At 46.1% G+C, this 25,458-nt stretch overlaps 1 protein-coding gene across 1 annotated transcript in view; it reads left to right on the forward strand.

Annotated features, from left to right (window-relative positions):
• Positions 1–19,115: 19,115 nt before the first annotated feature.
• Positions 19,116–25,458, forward strand: part of DPP6 (dipeptidyl peptidase like 6) — a 778,594-nt gene continuing 772,251 nt past the window's right edge. The window contains exon 1 of the mRNA XM_065939554.1: positions 19,116–19,349. Coding sequence (XP_065795626.1) covers positions 19,116–19,349 — 234 coding nt within the window. The remainder of the gene's footprint in view (positions 19,350–25,458) is intronic.

Consider the following 25,458-nt stretch of genomic DNA (forward strand, 5'->3'; position numbering starts at 1 on the left):
TTTTCAAAACTATAATGTTGGTTGTTGCATCTTCCTTAGTCTTTCCAGTTCATGGTTGACTTAGACCCGGGCATCTTAATGCAAACATTTGAGATCTCTAGGCTGAGTGAAAAGTCATGTTAATGACAATATCAGGAGTGGACCGTGTCTGAGCCGCTTTGAAGTTGGTGGGATGACAGGCACCAGAGAGGAGAGAGGTAGTTGACTGTGACCAATATTGACCCTGACAGGTACCTTGGAGGAAAGATTTCAGTCGGTTTACATTCTACAAATTCATTTTCCCTGCTAGAATTCTCAAGTGTTCCCTGAGACAGAATCATTGTTTGAGACCAATAGTCAGAGTCTCCCAGGACCACAGAGCAGGCTCATCCAGAGGCTCTGGCCTGGAGCCACATGTATTTTTCCAAGGTTCAAAGGGAGCCCTTCCAGCAAATCTTTATTGAGTTTTAAAAAACGAATCACTGTTGCTATAATTATCAGCATTTAATCTTTTAAAATGACTTAATGACTGATTCTGACACTGAAGCCCCAATACTTTGGCCACCTGAGGCCAAGAACTGACTCCTTTGAAAAGACCCTGATGCTGGGAAAGATTGAGGGCAGGAGAACAAGGGGATGACAGGGGGCGAGATGGTAGGATGGCATCACTGATACAATGGACATGAATTTGAGCAAACTCCAGGTGAAAGATAGGGCAGCCTGGTGTGCTGCAGTCCATGGGGTCACAAAGAGTCAAGCATGACATAGGGAATAAACAATAGCAATAGATGAATATGTAAGTGAATAACTAAGCATTTGACATCACTAGTATATATAAAAAATCAGTTAACTTCATAATATGGAAATATTACATTGGCTTCTTATCAATGGTATTAATTCCATTTTGGATAGATAAACCACACTGGAGAGATTTATATAATATAATACCTGTTTTAAGTGGAATTGTGCAATATTAGTTTCTCTAGGATACATTTTCATTAGCCATTAAAGATAAATTATTTGCCACTAAAACAAACAAAAATCTCAAAGGAAAGGCTTTTCACTCTTCACGCTGTTAAACCTCCTCCATATGAAAGATGAGTTCATTCCTGAAGGCTATGAAGGCTATGTGGAGGTAACCCACTCCAGTATTCTTGCCTGGGAAATCCCATGGACAGAGAACCATGATGGGTTACAGTCCATGGGGTCACAAAGAGTTGGGCACAGCTGAATGACCGAACAACAACTAGAAGGTAAAGTGACTGCCCAGCCCCGGTGCAGTGAATGCCTTTCCTCAGTGAATTATGAGGAAACCCATCTTGATAACAGGTATACCCAGAGGTTTTGCTTCAGTTCAGTTCAATTCAGTCTCTCAGTCATGTCTGAGTCTTTGTGACCCCATGAACTGCAGCCTGCCAGTCTTCCCTGTCCATCACCAACTCCTGGAACTTGCTCAAACTCATGCCCATTGAGTCCATGAAGCCATCCAACCATCTCATCCTCTGTCATCCCCTTCTCCTCCTGCTCTCAATCTTTCCCAGTATCAAGGTATTTTCCAATGAGTCAGTTCTTCACATCAGGTGACCAGAGTATTAGAGTTTCAGCTTCAGAATCAGTCCTTCTAATGAGTATTCAGAACTGATTTCCTTTAGGATTGACTGGTTGGATATCCTTGCAGCCCAAGGGACTCTCTCAAGGGTTTTCACCAACAACACAGTTCAAAAACATCAATTCTTTGGTGCTCAACTTTCTTTATAGTCTAACTCTCACATCTGTACATGACTACTAGAAAAACCATAGTTTTGACTAGATGGACCTTTGTTAACAAAGTAATGTCTCTACTTTTTAATATATCTAGGTTGGTCATAGCTTTTCTTCCAAGGAGCAAGCATCTTTTAATTTCATGACTGCAGTCACCATCTTCAGTGATTTTGGAGCCTCCCAAATTAAAGTTTCTCACTTTTCCATTGTTTTCCCATCTATTTGCCTTGAAGTGATGGAACTGGATGCCATGATCTTAGTTTTTTGAATGTTGAGTTTTAACCCAGCTTTTTCACTCTCCTCTTTCACTTTCATCAAGAAGCTCTTTAGTTCTTCACTTTCTGCCATAAGGTTGGTGTCATCTGCATATCTGAGGTTATTGATATTTCTCCCAGCAATCCTGATTCCAGCTTGTATTCATCCAGCCTTGCATTTCGCATGATGTACTCTGCATATACGTTAAATAAGCAGGGTGACAATATACAGCCTTGATGTACTCCTTTCCCAATTTGGAACCAGTCTGTTGTTCCATGTCCAGTTCTAACTGTTGCTTCTTGACCTGCATACAGATTTCTCAGGAAGCAGGTCAGGTTGTATGGTATTCCCATCTCTTAAAAACTTTTCCACAGTTTGTTGTGATCTACACAGTCAAGGCTTTGGCGTAAATAATAAGGCAAAAGTAGATGTTTTTCTCTATTCTCTTTCTTTTTCAATGATCCAACAGATGTTAGCAAGTTGCTTGGTGGCTATCAAATTATTTGTCTTTCTCTATTTACCTTGGGAATCTAGGGTGTTAGAAGCCATGCCCCAGTACATATTGATAAATTCAGGGAAACACTATCTAAACTTGCTTCAGTGGATCGTTGATATGATAGGCAACCAAGACTTGTCTGCCACACCTTTATTGTTGTTGTTTTGGACCTTTTCATGACTTTGACCAATGTTCATTGCTCGTGTCCCGTGTTCCAAGCACTGCAATAGACACTGGTATGAACAGTAAGGGAAATGGAAGCAGTTTCTCCTCTCAAGGAGCTTGTACCCTGGGGCAGGAGACCCAAGGCAGGTACCCAGCACTGGGAGGAGCCCCGCATACCTGCAGGAAGAGAACGCATGGAGTGGCAGGTTTTCACGTTCTTCTTTAAACTCATACACTGGTTTCATAACTAGCATGGCATACCTATGGACTGTGGCCCGTCACTTCTGAAAGGTGCTATTGTGAACAATATAGCATCTTTACATCACTGGGGTCTCAGCAGTCACCAATCAGAGCATCTCCCAACCAACTCCAACACAGTATCTTCCAGAAGACCACCTCTGTGAAAATTGTGTAGATAATTGGGGCTTAAATGAACTTTCCTCTAATTAGAGAACCTTCTCTGTATACAACAGAGCTCCTCACTTGAACCTCAATTAGATGCATATCTTAAGGAACATCTGATGGAGGAGATAATGGTCAGCCATATTGAGGCTCTGTAATGTGTGATGGGTGAATAAATGAATGAATAGCACAAGATAGAGAGTGATGTACTTTGTAAGGCAAATGCTTGGAGATGTCATGACAATCCAGCAGGACAATTAGTAACTTCTGAAAAATCATTTGATAGACTGTTGAGCTGGACTTTGAAGTAAGGCTATGATTATGCCATCTGGAAATTCAATTTGACATCTTCCTGAGATGTGCTTTAGTGCACAGCTCATCAAAATGACAGAAGTGGACAGAAATATAGTGGGGATATTCCTGTAGAGTGTCACCCTCAGTTGGAACCCCATCTTGGTAATAGCGACATCACAGGACTTATAAAATTATTAAATATTATGATGCATGTAAAACATATGGTTATAAAGCTTTCCCTCAGTTGAATCTATTAACATTCATGAACAAAACTCCTCAAGGATGGAAAGTTTACAAATAAATTGAGTTCATTTACACGTATCATTGGACCTACCGATGTCCTAGCTTCTGAGATCCCTTATGTGTATGAAGACATGCATGTTTTAAAGCCTGACTGAAAATGAATTGTAAACCAGTGTTTTCTAAATTAATGAATAACTTTTCAAAGATCATAGCATTCAAATTTCCACAAAGACTTGTGCAGACCTAACTGTTGCCAGACTGCTCTCCGAGGTGCTGAATTTATTCCACATGTTTTTTGGAAAGGATGTCAGCTATCACAGCATAGCTTCTGCTCTCTGGGTTTCTTTTTATCTAGAGGGAGGAGGGAGGAAGAGGGGAGAAGGAGAAAGTAATAGATGGAATAAGCCAATCTAGGTCAAATAATGCTTGTTTATAATCCAGTCCATCACTGCCTCTCAGTAGCCCCATTGCTGCCCTGACATCACTCATGCCAATTTGGTATCCCATGTAGTGAGGGTCCAGTGGATAAGAAAGACCACAGGGGATCCAGGACCCCTCCTGAGCCGTGAAATTCTTGGCACACAAACCCATCAGTCTGTCTGTCCTCCATGATAAATGGGAATTCAGTTCTTTATTGTGCCCACCGTCCCCTCCCCAGAATATCTGAGTCTTCAACAAATGAAGACAGAGTCATGGTTCATTTTGACCTGATTTTAGTTTTCTGAAAGCATTTAAAGCATGAAAACAGAACAGCAGCCTTCCTTTTCCTAGGAAACAAAAGTCTTCTAAGAGGCTGCCTCGCTTCCTGTGTGATCCGTTGAATGCAGAAATGGTGTGATCAGAATGAAGGGCTGCCCTAGCCATCCAGGGCTGAGCACAGCTTGCCTTTCTGAGCTCCCATAGCACCCTCAAGCGGCAGCGTCAAGCTTGGAGTTGCTCTCTGCGTGCCCAAAATCAGCACGATCAGAAGCCTGTCTTGTGTTGCTTTGTCTTTTCTGTTGTTTGTTGTGTTGCTTTCATTTTTGCAGTTGATTGAATTCATCAAAGGGTTATCGAAATAAACAGCAGTAGGTGGACAGGATGTGCTGAGTTGTTTTGAAATGGTAAGGATGCTGTCACGAGGGTGCTTTTGGTGTGGAAGGACTGCGAGGAGATGCTGTGAGAAGAAATGAAAATAAAAGAGAGGCCCATGAGACTGTGAGAAATGTATTTATTTTCCTTGTGTTCTGTCCATCCCCTGGATCGAAACACAGAACAAACAATGCACAAGATCCAAACAATCAAAACAGGCTGCAAGATAAAGGGAATGAATGCACTTTATGAACCTGTTTTTCTTGCTTTCTTCTCTCAACTCCAAGTTCTGTAAAAATTAAAAAAATTTTATCCGAAATATTACTGGTCCTTGCCTTTGATACACAGGAGGCTGATCAACCTGGAGCAAAATGTATAGTCAACTCCCTTTTAGCACTGACTCTGTAGGCTTGATTAAGATGCAAAGGCATTACCCCTCCTACGTGCAATTCCAAAAGGCAACTCGAGAGATTAACTTTGTAAAGTATTAAAAACATGTATGTGTACTAAAATAAGTTTCTTCCCAGATATTCTGAATGCGAAGTTCTATATGTCCATTGGAACTGGAATACCTTTTCTTGTATTTTTGACCATTACTCTGGTTCCTAGTCCCCTGGAGAAGGGAAAGGCTACCCACTCCAGTATTCTGGCCTGGAGGACTCTATGGGCTGTATTAAGTCCATGGGGTCGCAGAGTCGGACACGCCTGAGTGACTTGCACTTTTGCTTTCACTGGTTCCTAGCGCTCAGAACGCAAGCCCTGCCTGCATGGGGCACAGCCCGCTCTCCTCCTCCCGTGGGCTAGAGGGTTCCAAGCCCACTATCTTTCAGCTTGCAGCAGCCCTGGTTGCATGGCTTCTAAATGGGTTCTTCTGATGCCAAGTCAAAGTCTGCTTCTTAGGAGCCTCTTTGAGGCAAAGAAACTGCCTATTGGAGCATATTTTGAGTATAGCGTGCTGGTCTACACAAAAATTATAATATTATGATTTCATTTGGTAAAGCAATGACTCTCTGCTCCCTTCTCCCCTCCTTGTTTTGGATCCACACTACTTCTTTCTGGCTTTATCAACCCTAAATGTAAAATATCTGACAGAACATGTTTCTTCACGCCATGTGAATAAAGGCTTTTGATCAGTTCAGTTGCTCAGTCATGTCCGACTCTGCGACCCCATGGACTGCAGCACGCCAGGGCTCTCTGTTCTTCATCATCTCCTGGGGCTTGCCCAAATTCATGTCTATTGAGTAAGTGTTGCCATCCAACCATCTCATCCTCTGTCATCCCCTTCTCCTCCTGCCTTCAATCTTCCCAGCATCAGGGTCTTTTCTAATGAGTCAGTTCTTCGCATCAGGTGGCCAAAGTATTGGAGTTTCAGCTTCAGTATCAGCCCTTCCAATGAATATTCAGAACTGATTTCCTTTAGGATGGACTGGTTGGATCTCCTTGCTGCCCAAGGGACTCTCAAGAGTCTTCACACCATAGTTCAAAAGCATCAGTTGTTCGGTGCTCAGCTTTCTTTATAGTCCAACTCTCACATCCATACATGAGTACTGGAAAAACCATCACTTTGACTAGGTGGGCCTTTGTTAGCAAAGTAATGTCTCTGCTTTTTAACACGCTGTCCTACGTCAGTCATAGCTTTTCTTCACTGCACTTCCCTGTCAGCCCAATGATTAAGACTCTGTGCTTCCATTGCAGTGGTGGCAAGTTTGATTCCTAGTTGGGGAACTAAGATCCCCCATGCTGTGCAGTGCAGTTAAAAGAAAAACAAAAATAGCACCTTCTCTTGTTGGGCTTCCCTGGTGGCTTGGATGGTAAAGAATCTGCCTGCAAGGCAGGAGACCTGGGTTTTATCCCTGGTCCAGGAAGATCCCCTGGAGAAGGGAATGGCTACCCACCCCAGTATTCTTGCCTAGAGAACCATGACTGAGTAATTAACACTTTTCACTTTCTTTCACAAAGGGAGAGGCTCATAGAGAAAACTCTAGGAGGATTCCAATCACAAATCCTCTGTTGTCCTCTCCTTGTGGAATGAGGAAGCATCAAGCATATATGTGATAATAAACAGAGTTGCTAACCAAGGAAGTTCACTCAGGCTTTTGATAATTGAAAAATACGTTCTATCAAGTACTCTAGGTGGAAGACGCTGTCAAAATCAACAAGAAGTCCAAATGCAGAGTCATGGACAAGAAGAATCAGGTGAAAAAGTTCAGTGATGTGTCTTGTAGAGTATGAACCATAGGCAGCCCCTGTTCTCCCAAAGATTAGGTATATATAAGAAGTTTTCATTTTCCCTTATAAAAGCAATGGATTGGAACCTCTCAGGAGCCCCGTGTAGTAGATAAAGCTGGTAGGAGTAGCCTCTCTTATCATCTTCATGCTGTAGATGAGAAAACCGATGCTTAGTGAATTCTCCTCATTCAAAGAGCCACCGAGGAAGAGTCAGGGTCTGTGTCTGTTAGCAGCACTTTGGGCTGAGTAGCTATTCCTACTGAAAGGGGGTAAAACAGGGGTCTCTAGTTGGGAGACTGCTCTGGGTTTAGTTTACGAGCTCCATTCCTTTGGGGCTCTTTCTCTACATCAGAGCAAGCAGTTGACTCTTTTCTCATGGCCACAAAGAGGCTGCAGTAGCTCCTTGCCTTTCAGGCCTCATACAACTGTGTTCAGAGACAATAAACTAGAGGGTTAGTGCTGGGGGTAGAGGGAAGAGGTCCTTTCTCATGCCACTATCCTCTATCCAGGAGGACAAAACTCTTCCCATTGCCATACAGAAAGTTCTTTATATTTCTTTAGCCAAGTAGGCACCCTTAATTTTAGGACAGAAATTCCTCAAATTAAGAGGAGACGGTCAGAAAGTGGGAAAGAATGGGAGTGTAACTTTTCTGTAATTTCCTCTGGAAAATAAACAAAGCTCTTTCTTTCTCCAAAGCACTCATGTAATGAATAATATCCAGCCTTTTCCCAGTATAAAGTGTAATACAAATCTAAGGGTTCTTTTAAGTAAATAAACAATGAGATGTATCTTCAGAGAACTCTTTAATGTGGCCAGTATCGTACAGGGAAACAATAAGATATGGTCCAGGAACTACAAAACCAGAATTGCATTTGTCTTAGTGATGATGATTTCTTTCTCCTGCAAAGATCAATGGCATCAAAGGGAGATGGCAGGATCTGTGAATCACTTGCTTCCATTCTCTTCCTGGAGCTGTTGCTGGTTGGCCTAGGAAATCACCATCCTTCCGCTTTAATCAGAAGTGGAGACCAAAGGCAGGGAGGGCTTCCTTGGTGGCTCAGTGGTAAAGAATTCACCTGCAGTGCAGGAGATGCAGGAGATGCAGGTTGGATCCTTGGGTCAGGAAGATCCCCTGGAGGAGGAAATGTAACCCACTCCAGTATCCTTACCTGGGAAGTCCCATGGACAGAGGAGCCTGGTGGCTACAGTCCATGGGGTCACAAAGAGTCAGACACGGCTGAGTGGCGAGCACGCATGCATGCAGGCGCAGAGGCCGAGGGCCAGAGGCTCATCCACGGAGTTGGTCTGCGCTCTGAGGCACCATCATGTCAAGGCACTGTTTTTTGTCACGTGGAGAATTCCAAACAGACCGCCTGCTTTGCCAGGGAACCAGTAGTTGTCTGTGAAGTTGTTCATGTTATTTGATTGGAAAATGATAAAATGCAGATGTGATCAGTGGGTATAAGGTTAGACCAGTTCTCAGTCCAAGTTTTTCCACGAGAGTGCTCATCATGCCACAGGAATCCCACCTTGAGGGTCTGATGTAAGGCGCTAACTTATTTGAAGTCTTACTCTCTATCTTAGCACAGTCATGAATTTTGTATTCTATTCCACCACCGTATATTTAGACTTAATAATCATAAAATATTTTTTTGAGTCTATTAAGTACTCAAGGAAGATATTTCTCTTATGAATTTGAATAGCTCGATTTGAAACTTCAGAATTCATTTAGATCGCAACCAACCATTTACATCTCATTTAGAGTTGAGCTGAGGTTAGGTATGTTAGAGGTCTTAGAGAGAGAGGAATAAAGGAATGCTGGAACACATACATCCATATAGCCCTATCCTGCTGTATGGATAGCTTCTTTACCATAAGATAGCTCAGGATCAGAGTCCCTTGAAAGCATCAATTTATTCACCCTTTCTCATGAAGACTGAAAGTGTCCTGTGTCGATGATGCAATCTGGATATGCTGACTTATAAAGAAGTCATGGTGGGGATTATGGGTGCAATGTGGACGATGAGGTAATGAGACCCATCAGAGACTCCAAGCTCAATCTAGGAATGAATAGGACCCACCTCATGCTATTTAGAGCAGAGTCAACATTGGTTTTGCTGTGAGTGAGGAAAAATCTGTTCAGATTGCAGGCTTTTGTGACTCATGGATTTATTTAGCCAACAGGCAATTTCTGTTTACCTGTCAAGCAGAATATAAATATAAGCAATTGTTAGGAGAATTACTGTTTTTGAGTTCCAAATTAAAATGATCTGAAATGCAATTAGTAGTATAGACAAGCCTATTTCTCCCTTTTATGAGAAGGAAATTGGTCAGAGATGGGTATAGCAGAGTTGATAGAGTTACAGTGCACAGTGAATTGAATTACCCATGTGAAGCAAATGAGTGGCTTTATTTTAGTTTTATTGCCCTAATATAATCTGTTTTCATTAATGAGAGTCCTCTGCACCATATCTGACATATCATATATGCAGGAACCAGGGTTTTGCATTGATATCTCTTGTATTTGCTCAAGGCCCTGTGAAGATACAGAGCACCAGGCTTAAAGTTTATTTTATTCCTCTGGGTTAGTTCCCGTACTTCATAGGATCTATTGTGTGTGTACATTAATGATTAGCCATAAATATTAACCATGTGTGCGTGGGTCAGAGAATGTATTACAATTTAACAAAAACGAACCACCTAAAGTTGCATCAGCCTATTTTAAAATTTTAAGTATGTTGCATGGAAATTTGGAGGAAATTTAAGTGATGGTGAAAAAAATGGGTTTTATATTGAGCACCTTAATGTGTCCTAAAGGAGTAGATTCAGGAAAATTAAGTTCATAAAAGTTGGTTTTCAACTTGAATGTGTTTATTAACTTCATTGATTTTTAATTCAAGATTTTTTTTATTGCATTAAAAAAGCAATGAGTCTAAACCAGAGGCACTGAGGATTTTTAATGAAATCAATTTTTGAAAGTAAGGTGTTTTGTTTCTTGAAATTCTGCAGAGCTTGTCTGCTAAACTGCATATATTCTGGCAAGATGGGAGAGGCTGTCGACTCAGTACAGAATCAAAGTCTCTCTGAGATGAGTCCCACCAGGAATGGACCTTAGCTTTGGCCATATGGTTGGTGTCTGTTTATGGCCACAGAGACACTTTTTGGCCAACTGCATATTTTGGATTTGAATGAACTGTCAAGATAACCCCCCTTTAAGTGAGAAAGACTGGCCTTTGTTCATTCTGGAAAAATTCTTACCCTCTGGAGAATGCCTGTTCTGTGCTTTAAATGGGTAAGCCGTTTCCTGAAAATCAACAAACATTCTGAGAATCGTTCAGCTCACCTGGGTGCTGTTTAGAAACCTGCTCTAGGGATTATTCTAGTGCAGCTTGGTTTTTCAAACTCGAGTGCTCATCAGAACTGCCTGGTGAGATTATTAAACTTACAGATTACTGGGCCCAACCTGAGTTTCTGATTCAGTAGGTTTGGGATGGGACCCAGAATTCACATCCTAACAGATTTCTCAATGTTCCTTTCGTGCCTAGCCCAGGTGTGATTCTTTGAGAGCCTCTGTGATTCGGGGCTGAACATGCTCTTAGTGATGGACTGGGAGGCCTGGTGTGCTGCGGTCCGTGGGGTTGCAAAGAGTCGGACACGACTGAGGGACTGAACTGAACTGAACTGAAGTTCTTCGTGCTTCTACAGTCAATAACTAGACCATTATTAGGAACATATTTGTGGTCTAGGTTTCTGACAGTCTTTTTCTAATAAAACCGCCAGGGCTGTAAATGTACCAAAAGGAGGAATAAATAGAGAAAGTTACATCTTTTCATGAAAGGATGGCCTTATCAATGCAGCCATGTAGTTTAGAGCATCAGTCCATCTCCACTGAGAGGAGGGCTGACTATAATCTGCATGAAGGCAAGAACTATGTTCATTTTAGATATTCACCTCTTCCCTAGAACATAAAACAGAACGATGACCGGGACATGGTGGACATTTAGATAGCTACTGGATGAAGAAGTTAAATGCTTACAATGAGCACCGACATTAGCGGTTCAATTTTTTGCATGGATTTGATTTTAGTTTTAGTGAGCCAGAACATGACATATAGCATGATGCAAGTATAAGAAATCATCCCAAATGCCATGGCTTACGTAAGATCCAGGTTCCCGTTTCTGCTGGTCAGTCAGGATACGGCTGGTCTGCCCTGGGCTCAGCTGGGAGGTTCTGCATTGTGTTCCCTGATCCCTGAGCTTAACTCCAAAACCAGGGGTTGGATTCAAGTCTCTCCTGAGTGTGTTCATTGTGGAGGCCACGCTGAAGGGGCTACAATTACCCAGGCTGTGTTCTTAGAGGGCAGGCCACCTGGGTGCGAGACGTCAGCCAGGTTATGAAAACACCTTGAAGGTCTCTGCCTGCATCGGGTCCATTTACAGTCCGTTGGCCAGAACAAGCCATAGGGTCCTGCTGGAAGTAGAGCTCCAAAGGCGTCCGGGGTCGGTGGATGTTTTCTGAACAACATTCCAGTCCATCACAGTTGTGAGTATGGAAGCAACGGCTTACCCTGAAGATGAATCATCAGGACCCAGAAACCCGTGGCTTGGAGATGCTGTCATGCATCCAGCTGTGTTGTGGCCCGGGAAGGGGCCGATGTTGCCGGGACGGCCCATGTTGCCGGGACAGCCCCATCGCACACTTAAAAGGCTGGTGTGTCTTCTGGCGCATGCGCCATTGGCCAAGGCTTGTCTGTTTTTCTTTTCACTCAGACCTCATTCCTTTCTTTTTTAATGGGTGACACTTGTGTGATTTATTTATTTTTCTAAATGCTAGCTAGCTTTTATTGCCTGTTCCTTTTTCTGAACTTTCTGTTTTGTGTTGGAGCATGGCCGAGCAACAAGGCTGTGATCATTTGAGACTCAGCATACACATACGCGTGTCCATTCTCCCCTGAACTCCCCTCCCATCCAGGCTGCCACCTAACTGAGCAGAGCTCCCCGTGCTGCACCATAAGACCTCACTTATGTCTAATGATTTTTTTCTTGATGCTATTCCAGACAATGCCTCAACGCAAGGGTACGGTCTTCACTCTGGCAGCGGCTGAGGCAGGGTAAGATGGACAGGACAGGGGCGTTAAAGGGACTTCTGCAGATTCAGATTCGACCAAATGGACGTCCAGGAGGCAGGTGGCCCTGCCCGATCCCTGGCCAGCCTCAGGGATGGCTTCTGGCCCTGACTCTCTAAGGCATCCCATTGCCACTCTTCACCGATCAGAGGAAGCCCCCTCCTGTCCCCCTCCGTGTCTAGAAGGCAGCTGCCAGGTTGCTGGAAACATGCAGTGCCTGCATCTGAACGCCCGTTCCCTGGGCTGCACTCAGCTTCTTGTGCTATTTCTGGCTCATAGACTGCATCAGCCTCACACCTCGGCGTCCCTATAATTTAGCTCTGTAACACATTTAAGGGCTACATCATGTTCCCTCCCATTCCTTAGGTATCCATTCTTAGTTGCTCAGTCGGGTCTGATTCTTTGTGACCCCATGGACTGTAACCCGCCAGGCTCCTCTGTCCATGGGATTATCTAGGTAAGCATACTGGAATGGGTTGTCATACCCTCCTGACCCAGGGATCGAACTCGTGTCTCTTATGTCTCCTGCATTGGCAGGTGGCTTCTTTACCAGTAGCACCACCAGGGAAGTCCAAGTGAATAATGGTGATTGTGACAATTAAAGGATTTAATGTGTGCAAAGCACTTAGCCAAGAACTTAAGATATGGGAAACCCCCAGTAGATGGTTTTCCATATGCTGCAGTTCTGCTGGCCTGCAGTTGAGTGGAATTTACATGGTAGGATGAATGAATCAGCAGTAGCTCTGTTTTCTACTCTCTGAAGGAGACTCGGTATTTGAATGATCCTGTTTCTATCTCTTCTTTTCTATTCCATTGCTCCTTTCCAGTGAAAACCTAAGAATCCCTTTGGGTGACATGATGAAGAATAACCCTCAGTGAGGGTCTGAGCCCTGTCCTTTCAAGCCGGTTTCACATTTACCATTAGAGTCAAACCCAGACTCGGTCCTTCGAAATGCCAGCCATCGGTCACAAGAGAGAGCAGATAAAAGCTTTTTCTCCTTCCAGAACCCAACCATCACCTCTGTTGGTTTAAAAAGGGAAGCACTGAGTTGCAGAGGCTCGTTAATGTCACTTTAACATTAGAAGCCGATTCAACTTAATTCACTGGGCCCGGGGAAGTGCGTGGTTTGAAAGGCAAGGAGCTGTGGGTGCATTCCAGAGCAGAAGTCGCCTTCCTTTTAATCTAATGGTGCAAGGTGTATGAATGAAGACGTTTTAGATGACGACGCGGCTGCTCTCCAGCGATCGCCAGGGACAGACAGAAACAACGGCTGTCTTCTGGAGCCCATGCTCTAAAAATCTTAGGAGCCTTGGGAAACATGGTGGAGCTCTCACTGAAGCATCAGAAAATGGGAACAGAGGTTGGTGCCTCCTCTAGGGGCTAACATGATTATTTAGATACTTTCTGAGGCAGCGTTGCTAGTGAAAAGCAAATTCTTATAAGTATTTAGAGCACAGCAAGGAATTTTTAAAGAAAAAAAAATGCAGTTTACTGATATTGATCCAGGGCAGGGACCACAGAGGAGCAGAAAGAGGATGGGAAGATAGGAGGGTGAGAGATGCGAGGAAGGAGGAAGTAGGCCATGGCCCAGCGTCCATGGTTGGAGGTGACAGAAGCGAGTGGACCCCTAAAGGAAGGAAAGGTGGGCTCCCACAGCCCCACCAGGCTTAGTTGAATCAGCGGTTGTTTTACTTACTTGGTGATCAGCTTCACCACGTGTATTAGTGACCAAGTCCACCTGAGCAGGTGCTGCCTGGGGCAGAGAGTTGTATGTATATTTCAGACTGTATGAGAAAACCAAGCAAATGCAGAGTCAGTACTAACATGCAGGGACATGTGCTGCTGGAAATTAACATTTAACTATATTAATTTCAGCATAAGCCTTTTGGTTGAAAGTGAAATGAAAGCGCTAGTCACTCAGTCATGTCCGACTCTTTGCAACCCCATGGACTGTAGCCCGCCAGGCTTAAAATAAATGTTTTCCTTTAAAACATATTAATCTTGAAGTATCAATTCAAAAAGCTCAAGGTTAATTCAGTTCGTACTTTAACTTTGTGTTAAGGCCAGGAGTTGTTTTTGCTGTTGTTTAGTCGCTCAGTTGTGTCTGAATCTTTGCGACCCCATGGACTGTAGCCCACCAGGCTCTTCTGTCCGTGGGATTCCCCAGGCGAGAATACTGGGGTGGCTTGCCGTTTCCTTCTCCAGGGGATCTTCCTGACCCAGGGATCAAACCCAAGTCTCCCACGTTGGCAGGCAGGTCCTTTGCCACCAGGGAAGCCCAGACCTAGTAGTGGCCTTTTCTTTTTCTTGTGCTGGACTTTTCCTATCGGTAAAGTTTGGAAAGGACATCTTACCGTCTTACCATCTGGATCCCTCTCGGTAGTCATCTTGCAAAGAAATAATTAAAGAGAGAGTACACGAGAGAATGGGTGCTCTGTATTTATGTAGTTGGTACTGTATTTTCTCAAGCAACCAAAATACTTGTTTTATTTCTTTCCATTTGTATGAATACAATGTGATGATATTTAAAAAACCCTGATGCCCGGTATTTTAGGGAAGCCTTTCTGTCAGAGTGTGCCAAGTTGGCCATTTCATTTTCTGGAGTATCAGTGTTTGGGAAAGAATAAAAATCTTTTAAGCAAGGTTCTGTCCTCCTCGTTCTCCTCCAACAGAAAGGGCAAGTAAACTATAGGACATAATTCTCTCCTAGAAATAAGAAAACCTCTTAGGTAATAAAAAGCATGCCTAGGCTGCTGGACTTAACACACGTTTGCTATTTTTACAATGCTTCGCTTGCGTATAGAACAGAAAGTTCCCTTTATTGTCACTAAAAAAAATAAGTACCCATCCTATTTTGGAGCATCTGCCTAATTCCAATGATTTACCATATTTGTTTTGTAAATTGGTTCCAGGGAAAGTAAACACACACTCCCACCTTTTAATAAAGAAGGGAGAAATAATCATGAAACTAGATGGAAAAAATGGGTCGGTGATCAGAGTTTTAAGCCGTAGTGAGGGATTAAAATTTTGATGTGAGGAAATCCACAGAACATTTTTGAAAATAGATTCCCACACTTAGCCAATGAGCAGGAATGGAAATCTTTTACAGACTGCAGCCAAGACGTTCAGTGTTGAGTGGAGGCTGTTATTGACAAGTTTCCTTCTGCAGCACTGCGCCTGTTTACACGCTCCCTGGGAAGTTTTGCTACCCTTCAGAATCTTTTTCCTTATTTAAAGGTTGGGGTTCTGAAAAGGTTATTGAAGGCAATAAGTGAATGAATTCATAGCATCATGAAGTGCCACTGAGACTTCATTCATCCTAAAATATTAGCCAGTTTCCTCTTTGCATTTGGAACTTCAGAGTTCTGACAGTCTATCCAAAGAGACCCTGCCATGTATCAGTGTTTAAGGCAGAGTTGGGTATGTGAGTGCATACACGCGCGCCGACATGTGTGCACAGACTCACATTCAAACTCTAGAACATGCTTTAGAATGAGTTGTATCCAGTGCGTAGGTGGAGGAAGGTAGCCCAGTGCTTTTTAAGTTGGTCGATGGACCCTAGATCTCTTAGATGGCACCGAGGAAGCTTTGCAGCTTGTGGTGCTTCCTCATTACTATCCTGTCTCCTCACATCACGCTGGCCTCTGCGCATCGCAACAGCTGCTTGCCCTCCATTTGTCCTGATAAATTTTCAGATACACTTCTTTCGACACCAGTCTGTACTCAGCTCTTGCCCCAGTTGCCTATGGGCTTTATAGCTTTTTGCACTTTACAAATAACTGTACATTAAAATGGCTCATCGTTTCATCTGAATCCTTCAGTTGAGATTTTTACTGCGTGCTGTTCAGTCACTAAGTCGTGTCTGGCTCTTTGTGACCCCACGGACTGCAGTACGCCAGGCTGCCCTGTCCTTCGTGGTGTCCTGGAGTTTGTTCAGACTCATGCCCATTGAGTCGGTGATGCCATCCAGCCATCCCATCCTGTCAATTTGGCCAAGTTGTAACTCGAAGACCTACATGCTCGCTTGAAAATATAATTTCAAGTGTGAGAGACCCTGCGTGTCTTCCTTATTTCCCTTTCACTCTATCCTTGTTGATAGACACACATCTATAAAGTATTGTGTGCAATAGCTAAACTATTTCCATATAAATATCTTGTATGAGCTATATTGCCACAAGAAATATTCATCTTGCTTCTCCTCACAATTCATGTAAATATATACATGGACTTTTCATAAATATATATGTGTGTGTGCTCCATCAGTGGGACCCTCACAGCCTCTATATTTAGTGAGATGTCAGATCTAGATGCCACTGTGAGCAGCAGTGGGGGGCCTTTCCTTTCAAGTCGGTTTGGGAAAGCAGTTTCATGGATCTGAAGCACAGCTGGGCGGGGGAGGGGGGATGAACGCAAGGTTTTCTATTTATCTGAATGTGATGACTCAAGGTTTAGCTGGATGGTTCTTGTAATTGTGGCCTCTGTCCTCAAAGTCAAGTGGGGCAGGATGCTCTGGCACCCCCAGATCCGCGGGAGACACATCTGCCTTGTGGAGTGCGGGGGAGCCCCCAGCTGTCCAGTTACTGATTCTACTTGTTTTTATGGTTTCTGGAAGGGAAGCATGTTTTTGAACTATGTTAAGATGCACTTCTGTTTCTTAGTGGAAGGAAACCACAGTGGATTAAACAGAGGATAGCTGTGGTATACATTTCAATTAAAACAAGACTACTTGCTAGGCTGAGAGCTTGGGAGGGATCAGAAGGGGTCCTCTCCCAGCGGACTTCCAGTGTCTCCACCCAAGTCAAGGACACTGAGGGAGGTGTCCCAGGCCGGGCGTGGGTTGGAAAAGAATTTCCAGACATGAGACAGAACGAGAGGGAAATACAGTTTATTAGAGTGGGAGACGCTGTTAGAAGAGCGGGCCAGCTCAGGGGAGCACTGGTGTCCTACAGGGGTCCTTAGTCTACTTTTATACCCAGGGTACAAGAAGTGGGATGGGGGTCTTGTGCGTCATTTGCTGATTGGATGAAGCATGCATACTGGGTGGGGGAAGAGTAGGGCAAAGACCTCCTCCCTATGGGGTAGGAGGGGAGACAGGTTATACTGTTCCATTAATAGTTACAACACAGGGGAGGGAAGGACATGAGGGTCTGCTTTTCCCATTCCTGCATTCCAAGACCCTCCTTGGTTTTATCTGCTCTTTCCTCCTTGGGTCACCACAGGAGGCAGCAGGTTTTTAGGACAAGGGACGGCAAGGTCTCTTTCCCTCTGGGATTTCTGCGCTTGGACAGTGGTGCCAGGAGGTGGCCTTGGACTCAGACCCAACAAGCGCTGGCAGCCTGCGGTAGGGGCCCCCGAATGGCCCAGGCCTGGGCATCTTCTCAAGTGGTCGCGGAAACCGTGGCTGAGCGGGAGTCCCGCTGGAAGGTGAAGATGCCCACATCTGCATGGAGTGGACGGACCGGGGAAGCGCCGGGGCAGGTGTGAGCTGGTCTGCAGTGTGGGGTCCTAGTCCGCTCAGGACAGGACGATCCATCCCAGGCCAAGGGCTGCCAACAAGGGGGAAAGGGCTGCGCGTGGAGGATCGGGGGTGGGGTGGGGGGTCGGGGACGAGACCAGCAGGGAGGGCCCTAGATCCTCAAGCAGGACGATGGCGCGCACTCCAGCAGGACAGGAGGGAGGAATCCACCCCGAAAGGCAGGGGGCAAACCAGACGCCAGCCTGCGGTCTGAGCTGGAGCCCAGCGCCCAGGCGCAGTGGGTGTCTTTCCACACAGGGGCGCTGGAGCACGTTTTACTGCAGAGGAAGAGCTCCTGTGCACCCAGACCCGAGCGCCCCAGTAGGTGTCGCCCCCCCAACACACACCCCGGGCTCCCCACTTCCTCTCCGTGCAGGGGTTGGGGGCGGCGCGGAGCAGGCTTCGGAAAAGTTGCAGGCATCACCAAATGCTTTAGCCTCCGCTGAGGCTTACACGCTTATCGAAAACGAAAATGAAGTTCGCGATACACACAAATAAGTGGGGTGTGCCGGGAGAAGCGCTGGATTGAGTTGCTCGGAAGGCACCCCCCCACCGCACCCGGGTCGGCCCTGGCCTGCCTTCTGTGACCTTTTCCTTCTCTTCTTCTTGGGACCTGTTTTCGGAGCAGAGCTTGGTTTGGGAAAGAAGGGGGCTCATCGGAGGCCGCGACCCCGACCCCCCTCCCTTGCAGCCCTGCGGTTTGCTCTCCATCAACCCCCGTGCGCACCGACCCTCAGGGGTCTCGGCTACTGCCGGTTCACGATAGGCAGGGAAAGCTGCAAGGGAAACACGAAGGGAAGCGCCCCGCAGGGCGCCGGGGTTGCAGCAGCTAGCGATACTAGCGCGTGGACGCGGAGCGCAGCCCCGCGCGGAACCGAGGACCTGCGTCTGGGGGTGCCGCCCCCTGCCTCCGTGCCCCCCACGCCCCCTCCCCATCGCGGGCCTCTTCCCTCGCTGCGCTCTCCCGGAAGACGGCGGGGTGCGCTCTCCCGGTGGCCCGGAGCCCCCCAGCGCGCCCCCGCACCCACAAGCTGCATGGCTCCGCGGCCTCCTCGCGGCCAGCCCCGGGCTCCCCGGGCGCTGTTCCCGGGGGTGAAGGGCCGCGTGGGGAGAAGGCTGGGAGGAGGAGCTGCGCGGGGACCCGGGGCGGGGGGAGCGCGGAGATGCGCTCCGGATGCTCGCCGGGCTCTAGGTGGTGCCAAATTCCGGGGCCTAGGCATTTTCCCTCCCTTTATGGTTTTCTGTTGTTTTCTTCCCTTCGGTGGCTTTGATTAGGCCGTACGCGGCCGTGGCGAGGAGTTGAAAGCAGAAAAGCAAAGGGAAAGAGAACACACCGCCAGACCCCGGCTCGGCGGAGCCGCCGGGGAGGGGGCGGAGGAGGCTGAGCCAGGCGGTCGCTCGGCGGCGACTCGAGAGTGGCGCGCGGGAGGAGCGGCGCGCTGCCGCCGTCCTTTCCTCCGCCTCCTCTTCTTCTTCTTCCCCTTTTCCCCCCGGAGGGCGTGGGGAGCGGGAGCCCGAGAGCGAGAAAGCCGATATAGAAACGCCCCAAAGACAGCCGGCGAGAGCGCGCGGAGACCGATGGCTTCGCTGTACCAGAGGTTCACGGGCAAGATCAACACCTCGCGGTCCTTCCCGGCGCCCCCGGAGGCGAGCCGCCTCCTGGGCGGCCAGGGGCCCGAGGAGGACGGCGCGGGGCCCAAGCCCCTTGGAGCCCAGGCGCCCGCGGCGGCGCCCCGGGAGCGCGGCGGCGGTGGCGCGGGTGGCCGGCCCCGGTTCCAGTACCAGGCACGGAGCGACTGTGACGACGAGGACGTAAGAGCATCTTGGCGGGGGTGGTGGTTGGGGGGAGACGCGGGGCTCCAGGCGAGCCCGGGGGAGACGCACCCGCGCCGCGCCTGCGAGGGTCTCGGGGCGCCCTCCCCTCCCCCACTCCTCCCGGAAGCGCGCCCACAAATCCACTCCTTGCGCGGATCTCGGTCACCGCCGTCCTGGAGCGGGTCCCGGTCTGCGGCGGCGGCGGGCCAGGAGTTGGTGGCTTTGAGGGCAGCTTTGGCGGAGCTGCGCTGCTGGGGTGTGGAATTGGCCGAGGGTTCACGGCGGCCCTGGGGACGCTTGCTGTTAGCCGCACGCTGCTATGGATCCTAAGGAGAGAATTCGATCTGTGTGTGCTTACCAGTTGGTTTCTCTGTTCTTTCTTTCTGTTTTCTTTTGTCTGCTTTAAGACTCAAGGAAGACACTGTCCCAGGCTCCTTTTCGCCCCCTCCCACCTGTCACTGGAGTCCTTACCGCCAAGGCTGCCACTTCTCCACTCTCCACCCCCTCCCCTAATCCCCCCGCCCCGCTCTGGTGGTGGGGCTGGTGGTGATCCTCTCTCCTGAACCATAAAATAAAAGCGCTTGCCTCCGAGGCCCAGCCCTCTGTCCCAGGCCCAGCACCGTTTTCGCTGGTGGGAGTCAGGCCCTGCCTGTCCCCAAACCTAGCCTTGGACTGGCCACGACCTTGGGCTGTGTTAGTGGGAAAACTTCTCCAGGAGCACGTTTTCTACTCTTCTCCGGGCTGGTAGCTGGGGGTTTCAAAGGTTTGATTTGCATATCACCTTAGTAACCGATGACTCAGGCAGCACACCCGCAGGCTGCCCGAGATGGATGAGTTCAACCACCTCTATTGATCTCTTCCAGCTATTCAGAGGGCCAGGGAGGGCCAAGGGATGCTTCTGATACCTTGTGTTCCCAGAAAAAAAAAAAAAAAAAAAACCAGAAAAAATCCCAGACAACGTCTCAGACAGGCAGACAGGACTGGCTCAACTGGTCCAGCCCCCTCTGGGTGTGTTAGGTCCAAGAGTTTACTGTGTGTAGCTTTGAGTGTCCCCCCACCCCCGCCCCCGCCGGGGTGGGGGTACCTGGATGCAAGTCCTCTCACAAGCCTGGCAGATGGCCTCCCCTGACAGACCCAGGGCAGTTCCTGCCTCTGCCCTGAGCACGAGGCCGTGGTCATTCAACATGTCCTGCCTTGGGTCACTGGTTGTTTTGTGAATGGAGGATCTGGAGACATGGCAAAAGTTTGTAGGAGATGTGGTTACACACACACACACACATACACACACACACACACACCCTATATTAGAGCTTGCATGAGATTTACTTATTTTTATTTCCAGACACCCGCCCCTCCCGGGTTACACAAAGACCTGTCAGAGAGATGGCCATCACGCCAGTGGGTCAGGTCCTAAGGGAAACGCATGAATTCTCAGATTCAAGGAACCAGAATCTCTGAGGAGGGGTTTCACTGGGGCAGTTGAAAAATTATGGAGGATTAAACTCCAGAGATCTTGGGGAAGACCACCGAGCTGCAATGCAGACACAGATGATGCACTTTTTGCCTTAAATCTTTTGACTTAAAACTGTTGGAATTTGTTATGCTTGAAGTGAGAACCATGAGCAATTTCCTCCTAACAGGCTCTAGGTGTCGCTCGGGGAATGGAGAGGGGAGAGTTTCTGAATTTTGTTGTAAACGGTCTCCGCCCATTTCCCCCTCAGCTTTGAGCATGTATTCCTCCTTTCAATTTGACGTATGTCTAGAACTGTTCCTCAGATAAGCAAAAGGGTTGCACTGAGGAGCAAATTATTAATTTAACATTTGCAAATAATTTCTGCTGAGATGACTCTGGAGAGTATATCTACTTTAAATTCATGAACTCCTGATATTAGTGTTTTTTATTTCATGGAAAATGAAAAAAGGGTGTGTGTATGTCTGTGTGTGTAAATGTAGGTATAAATATAGTATATGCAGTATCCTTCTGAAATATATATATATCATGTTTAAAATATATTATTAAAAAATGACACATGACTAAATGTAGCATCGATTTCTTGAAAATTTGTATGTGCTTTTCTCAGAAAAAAATATTCAGGAATGGAAAGATTGTGTCTAAAAATATACTAGGTAGCTGTACACATTAAACAGATTCTTTTTGCTCCAGTGACAAGGAATGCCATTTGCTATGAGCTAGTACTAGTTAAAGAAAGTAGGTACAAAAACTACTTTTCTGATATCAGCCCTTGTTAAGATGAAAGAATCTTGAGTAATCACCCTGCTACCTACATTTAACCCTTAAGAGGTACAACTGATTAGGAATGCATTGCATATTTTTCTGTGTACCTTGGGCATCCCCAGGGCATGCTGGTTGCTGTCCAACGTTCTGAAGCATCCTGTCTATTAGCACCCAGGAAATCTTCAGCGCCTTCGTCTGGAGTCCCAGCGCTAAGGCTGCTGGTGTCATTGCTCTTTGTGGCTTGTCTGTTCCGTGGAACAGAAACAGCCTTCCCACCTTGGTCACTCACATGATGGTAAACAGCGTTACCGTTAAAATCCAACGAGCTTTGTGTCTCATTGTCCTGCCATCTAGAAATGAGGGAATAAAATGTAGCTCTTGATCTGTGTCTGTGTGTATGCACACGTGTCTGAATGGGACTGAGAACGAAGGCAGTGTAAAGAACGTGCCAGTTCTTTACAAAATAAAGTTCAAGGTAGTTACCAGGTCTGGAAGAGAGAAGTCAAACGCTGCAGTTGCATGGTTAGTGACTAGGAGTGCATTGCCTGTCTGCACCAGCTACATGTAGGGACCTCTCTACTGTGTAAAAGTCTCTGTGGGGTGGGCCAGTTTTAAGGTGTGAAGTTTAACTTAGAAGAAGAAAGCAAGCCAGAGTGCTTTTCTACCACAGTTTCCTCATCAATCTTGTATTTATTTAAAGTCAACGACTTGGGAGGCCCTTCTGAGGAATCAATAGCTATTTTTATTTAAAATTCATTTCATAGGCTAAAAATAAGTTGCCTCTTAAAGGGACTATTGCTGGAAGTGACTTTTAATGGAGTTTAGTAAATTCTGGTAGGAATTAACTTCAATTAATTTAAAAATACTGAACCTTGTTGTGCCCTCACTTGAGCATCTCCTTTTGATTTCTTAAAGGACTTTGGAGGCCATGGGTGACTGTCCAGGCACTAGGCTTGTTGGGGCCACATCAGCATGTTCCTGTATTCATTTTTGATGACACGTGATTTCCTAACAGTACAAATGTGACAACAAGATTTTAAAACAGCAATTCAGCCAAAACAGACATTGAGCAAAAATCATTGCTTGCGCAGTCTATCTTATGACGTCAGCGCTATCTAGCTTGTGATGTCGTGCTTCTGACGTACTGCACCTTCCTGTTTGTCTGCAACCACCAGCCCTTCTTCCTCTCCACCTTGACTTTTCACTGGCATGCTGTCAGCATCCTGTTAATTTCTCCTTGGAGTGTATCAACTTTAACTTTTCAAGCAGCTTGACTCCACAGAAATATTTGTATACCTTCTGACTTTCTTCTGCAATTTCAGATGTATTTAAAATCTCGTATTATCTTCCTAACATATTGAGAAAAAGGTTAAAACTTTCAGCCGCCAGCTTGATCTCATTATTTTCATGTCGAATTTGATAATGCTTAGTGTAACTCTTCTGTAGAAGAGTTATGGGATGTCACAGGGCTGCTTGGAGCTTTCAGATTCTCAATCACATGATCTAAAGTGGATTCACTAGTTCATTACGAGGATTCCTTTTTCCTTATTTAGGTTGGTGGCACACTCACGTTCTTACTGTCTTCATTGCAGAAAACTGCACTCACAATATCTTCCGTGTCCTCTTCATTACTTGATAAAATGGCCTTAGTCCTGTTGTCTCTTCTTTTGCTCCTGATCACCGCCACCCTACACACTTCAGATCTCTGTATCATGTGTCTTTCATGATGCCACATGAATTCATGTCCTATCTCTCTCTGATCCTTGTAAGTCCTTTTTTTCCCCTCCTCTCCCTCATGTAGGGGGTTGGGAGAACCTATATTCCAAGGTTTTTGTCTCCACTATTTTATTTTTTCCCTGCCATGCTTTCTTCTTAAGATAAATTAAATATTGGGAAAATTAAAATGAAGATAAAGGGAGCTGAGTATATTTCACAGCTTCTGTAATAGTAGATGGCCAAAGTAGCTTAATTCCTCTGGTATACACCTCCTAGCATCTCTTCTGAAGAGTATTGGCTTTTCTATTTTGCAGAATTTGGGAATTGTAAGGTTGGAAGGACCTTGGAGGTCCCCACATGGATCTCTTCTCCCACCTTTTGTTCCACAGATCAGTTTTGGTAGTGGTGGCAAGACATCCACGTAAACTATATCCCTGACTGTCACTTCCCTCTCTTTTTCGTGTGGTTGTTTAGTCGCTCAGTCATGTCCAACTCTTTTGTGAACCCATGGACTGTAGCCCATCAGGCTCATCCAGCCCCTCCATGAGGTTTTCTGGGCAAGTCTACTGGAGTGGGTTGCCATTTCCTTCTCCAGGGGATCGTCCCGACCCAGGGATGGAACTCACGTCCCCGTGTCTCCTGCACTGGCAGGTGGATTCTTTACCGCTGAGCCACCACTTCCCTCTCTGTACATCTCATTATTCTAAATGACTTTCTGCCTAACCTCTTTATCTGTACTTCTAGTACTACTATTTCTTCCACCCCTGAGCATGGCATACAGTATACATAAGCTTGTACAGTTACATTTCTCTCAGTATCTTGTTTTCTTTCTTGTAATATGAAGTATCTCGCTAGATAGGCTCTGAGGCGCCCTCACGGGTTTAATGCTGTGTGACACTATATCATAGGGCCCTCCAACAGCTGTCCTCCTGCAAAATCTATTTTCTGCATTTCAGAGCAATGTTAAACACAAGACACGTCAGTCGGTCCAGTTCAGTCTCAGTCCTGTCCAACTCTTTGCAACCCCACGGACTGCAGCACTCCAGGCCTCCTTGTCTATCACCAACTCCTGGAGCTTACTCAAACTCATCAAACTCATGTCCATCGAGTTGGTGATGCCATCCAATTATATCATCTTCTGTCGTCCCCTTCTCCTCCTGCCTTCAATCTTTCCCAGCATCAGGGTCTTTTCCAGTGAGTCAGTTCTTTGCATCAGGTGGCCAAAGTATTGGAGTTTCAGCATCAGTCCTTCCAGTGAATATTCAGGACTGATTTCCTTTAGGATGGACTGATTGGCTCTCCTTGCAGTCCAAGGGACTCTCAAGAGTCTTCTCCAACACCACTGTTCCAAAGCATCAATTCTCTGGCGCTCAGCTTTCTTTATAGTCCAACTCTCACATCCATACATGACCACTGGAAAAACCATAGCTTTGACTAGATGGACCATTGTTGGCAAAGTAATGTCTCTGCTTTTTAATATGCTGTCTAGCTTGGTCACAACTTTTCCTCCAAGGAGCAAGCATATTTTAATTTCATGTGTTTACTATCTAAAACAATTTCTCTGTGAATGTTTTGGTAAAGTAGCTATCACAAAATTATACAAAATTTTGCTTATTGTCTCAGTGCAGAGCAGATAGTCATCATTGGGAAATTGTCTGTTACAAGCAAGTACAAATGGTGATATAAACAGAGATTCAGTGCTAGCTGACTGATGGGTGAAGCCAAATATAGCATCAAAACTGTCTTGCCTCTGCACTGCACGTTGTGTTTTTTAAAGCACCACCGGGTGTATCTCATTCCACCTTCTTGTTACCTTGGCCTGGGGAGAACCATAACAAAGAGCTAATCTGTTGGCTTGAAAAATTAGTCAGGGTAAGCCTGATGTTTTTCATTTGGATGAGTCAATTGTCCACTGTGAATTATCGCAAATAAATTTCAATGCGTTAACAAGCCTTTGCTCTGTGGAGTCGGCCAAAAAAGTACGTCTTTGCTTAAGGCCGAATCCTTTTGTGGAAAATGAGCATTCTGCCTTCTCGGTGGAATTGAGTTCTGTGTAGCAGGAAGATCTTTTGAAGTGGGCACGGCAGCCTACTTCATATGGCGTGCTTCCTTTTATTCCTGCTAGTGCACACTTTTAAGTAATTTACTTGTATA

The sequence above is a fragment of the Muntiacus reevesi genome, chromosome 6 (assembly GCF_963930625.1).
Source record: "Muntiacus reevesi chromosome 6, mMunRee1.1, whole genome shotgun sequence".
Taxonomy (NCBI): Eukaryota; Metazoa; Chordata; class Mammalia; order Artiodactyla; family Cervidae; genus Muntiacus; species Muntiacus reevesi.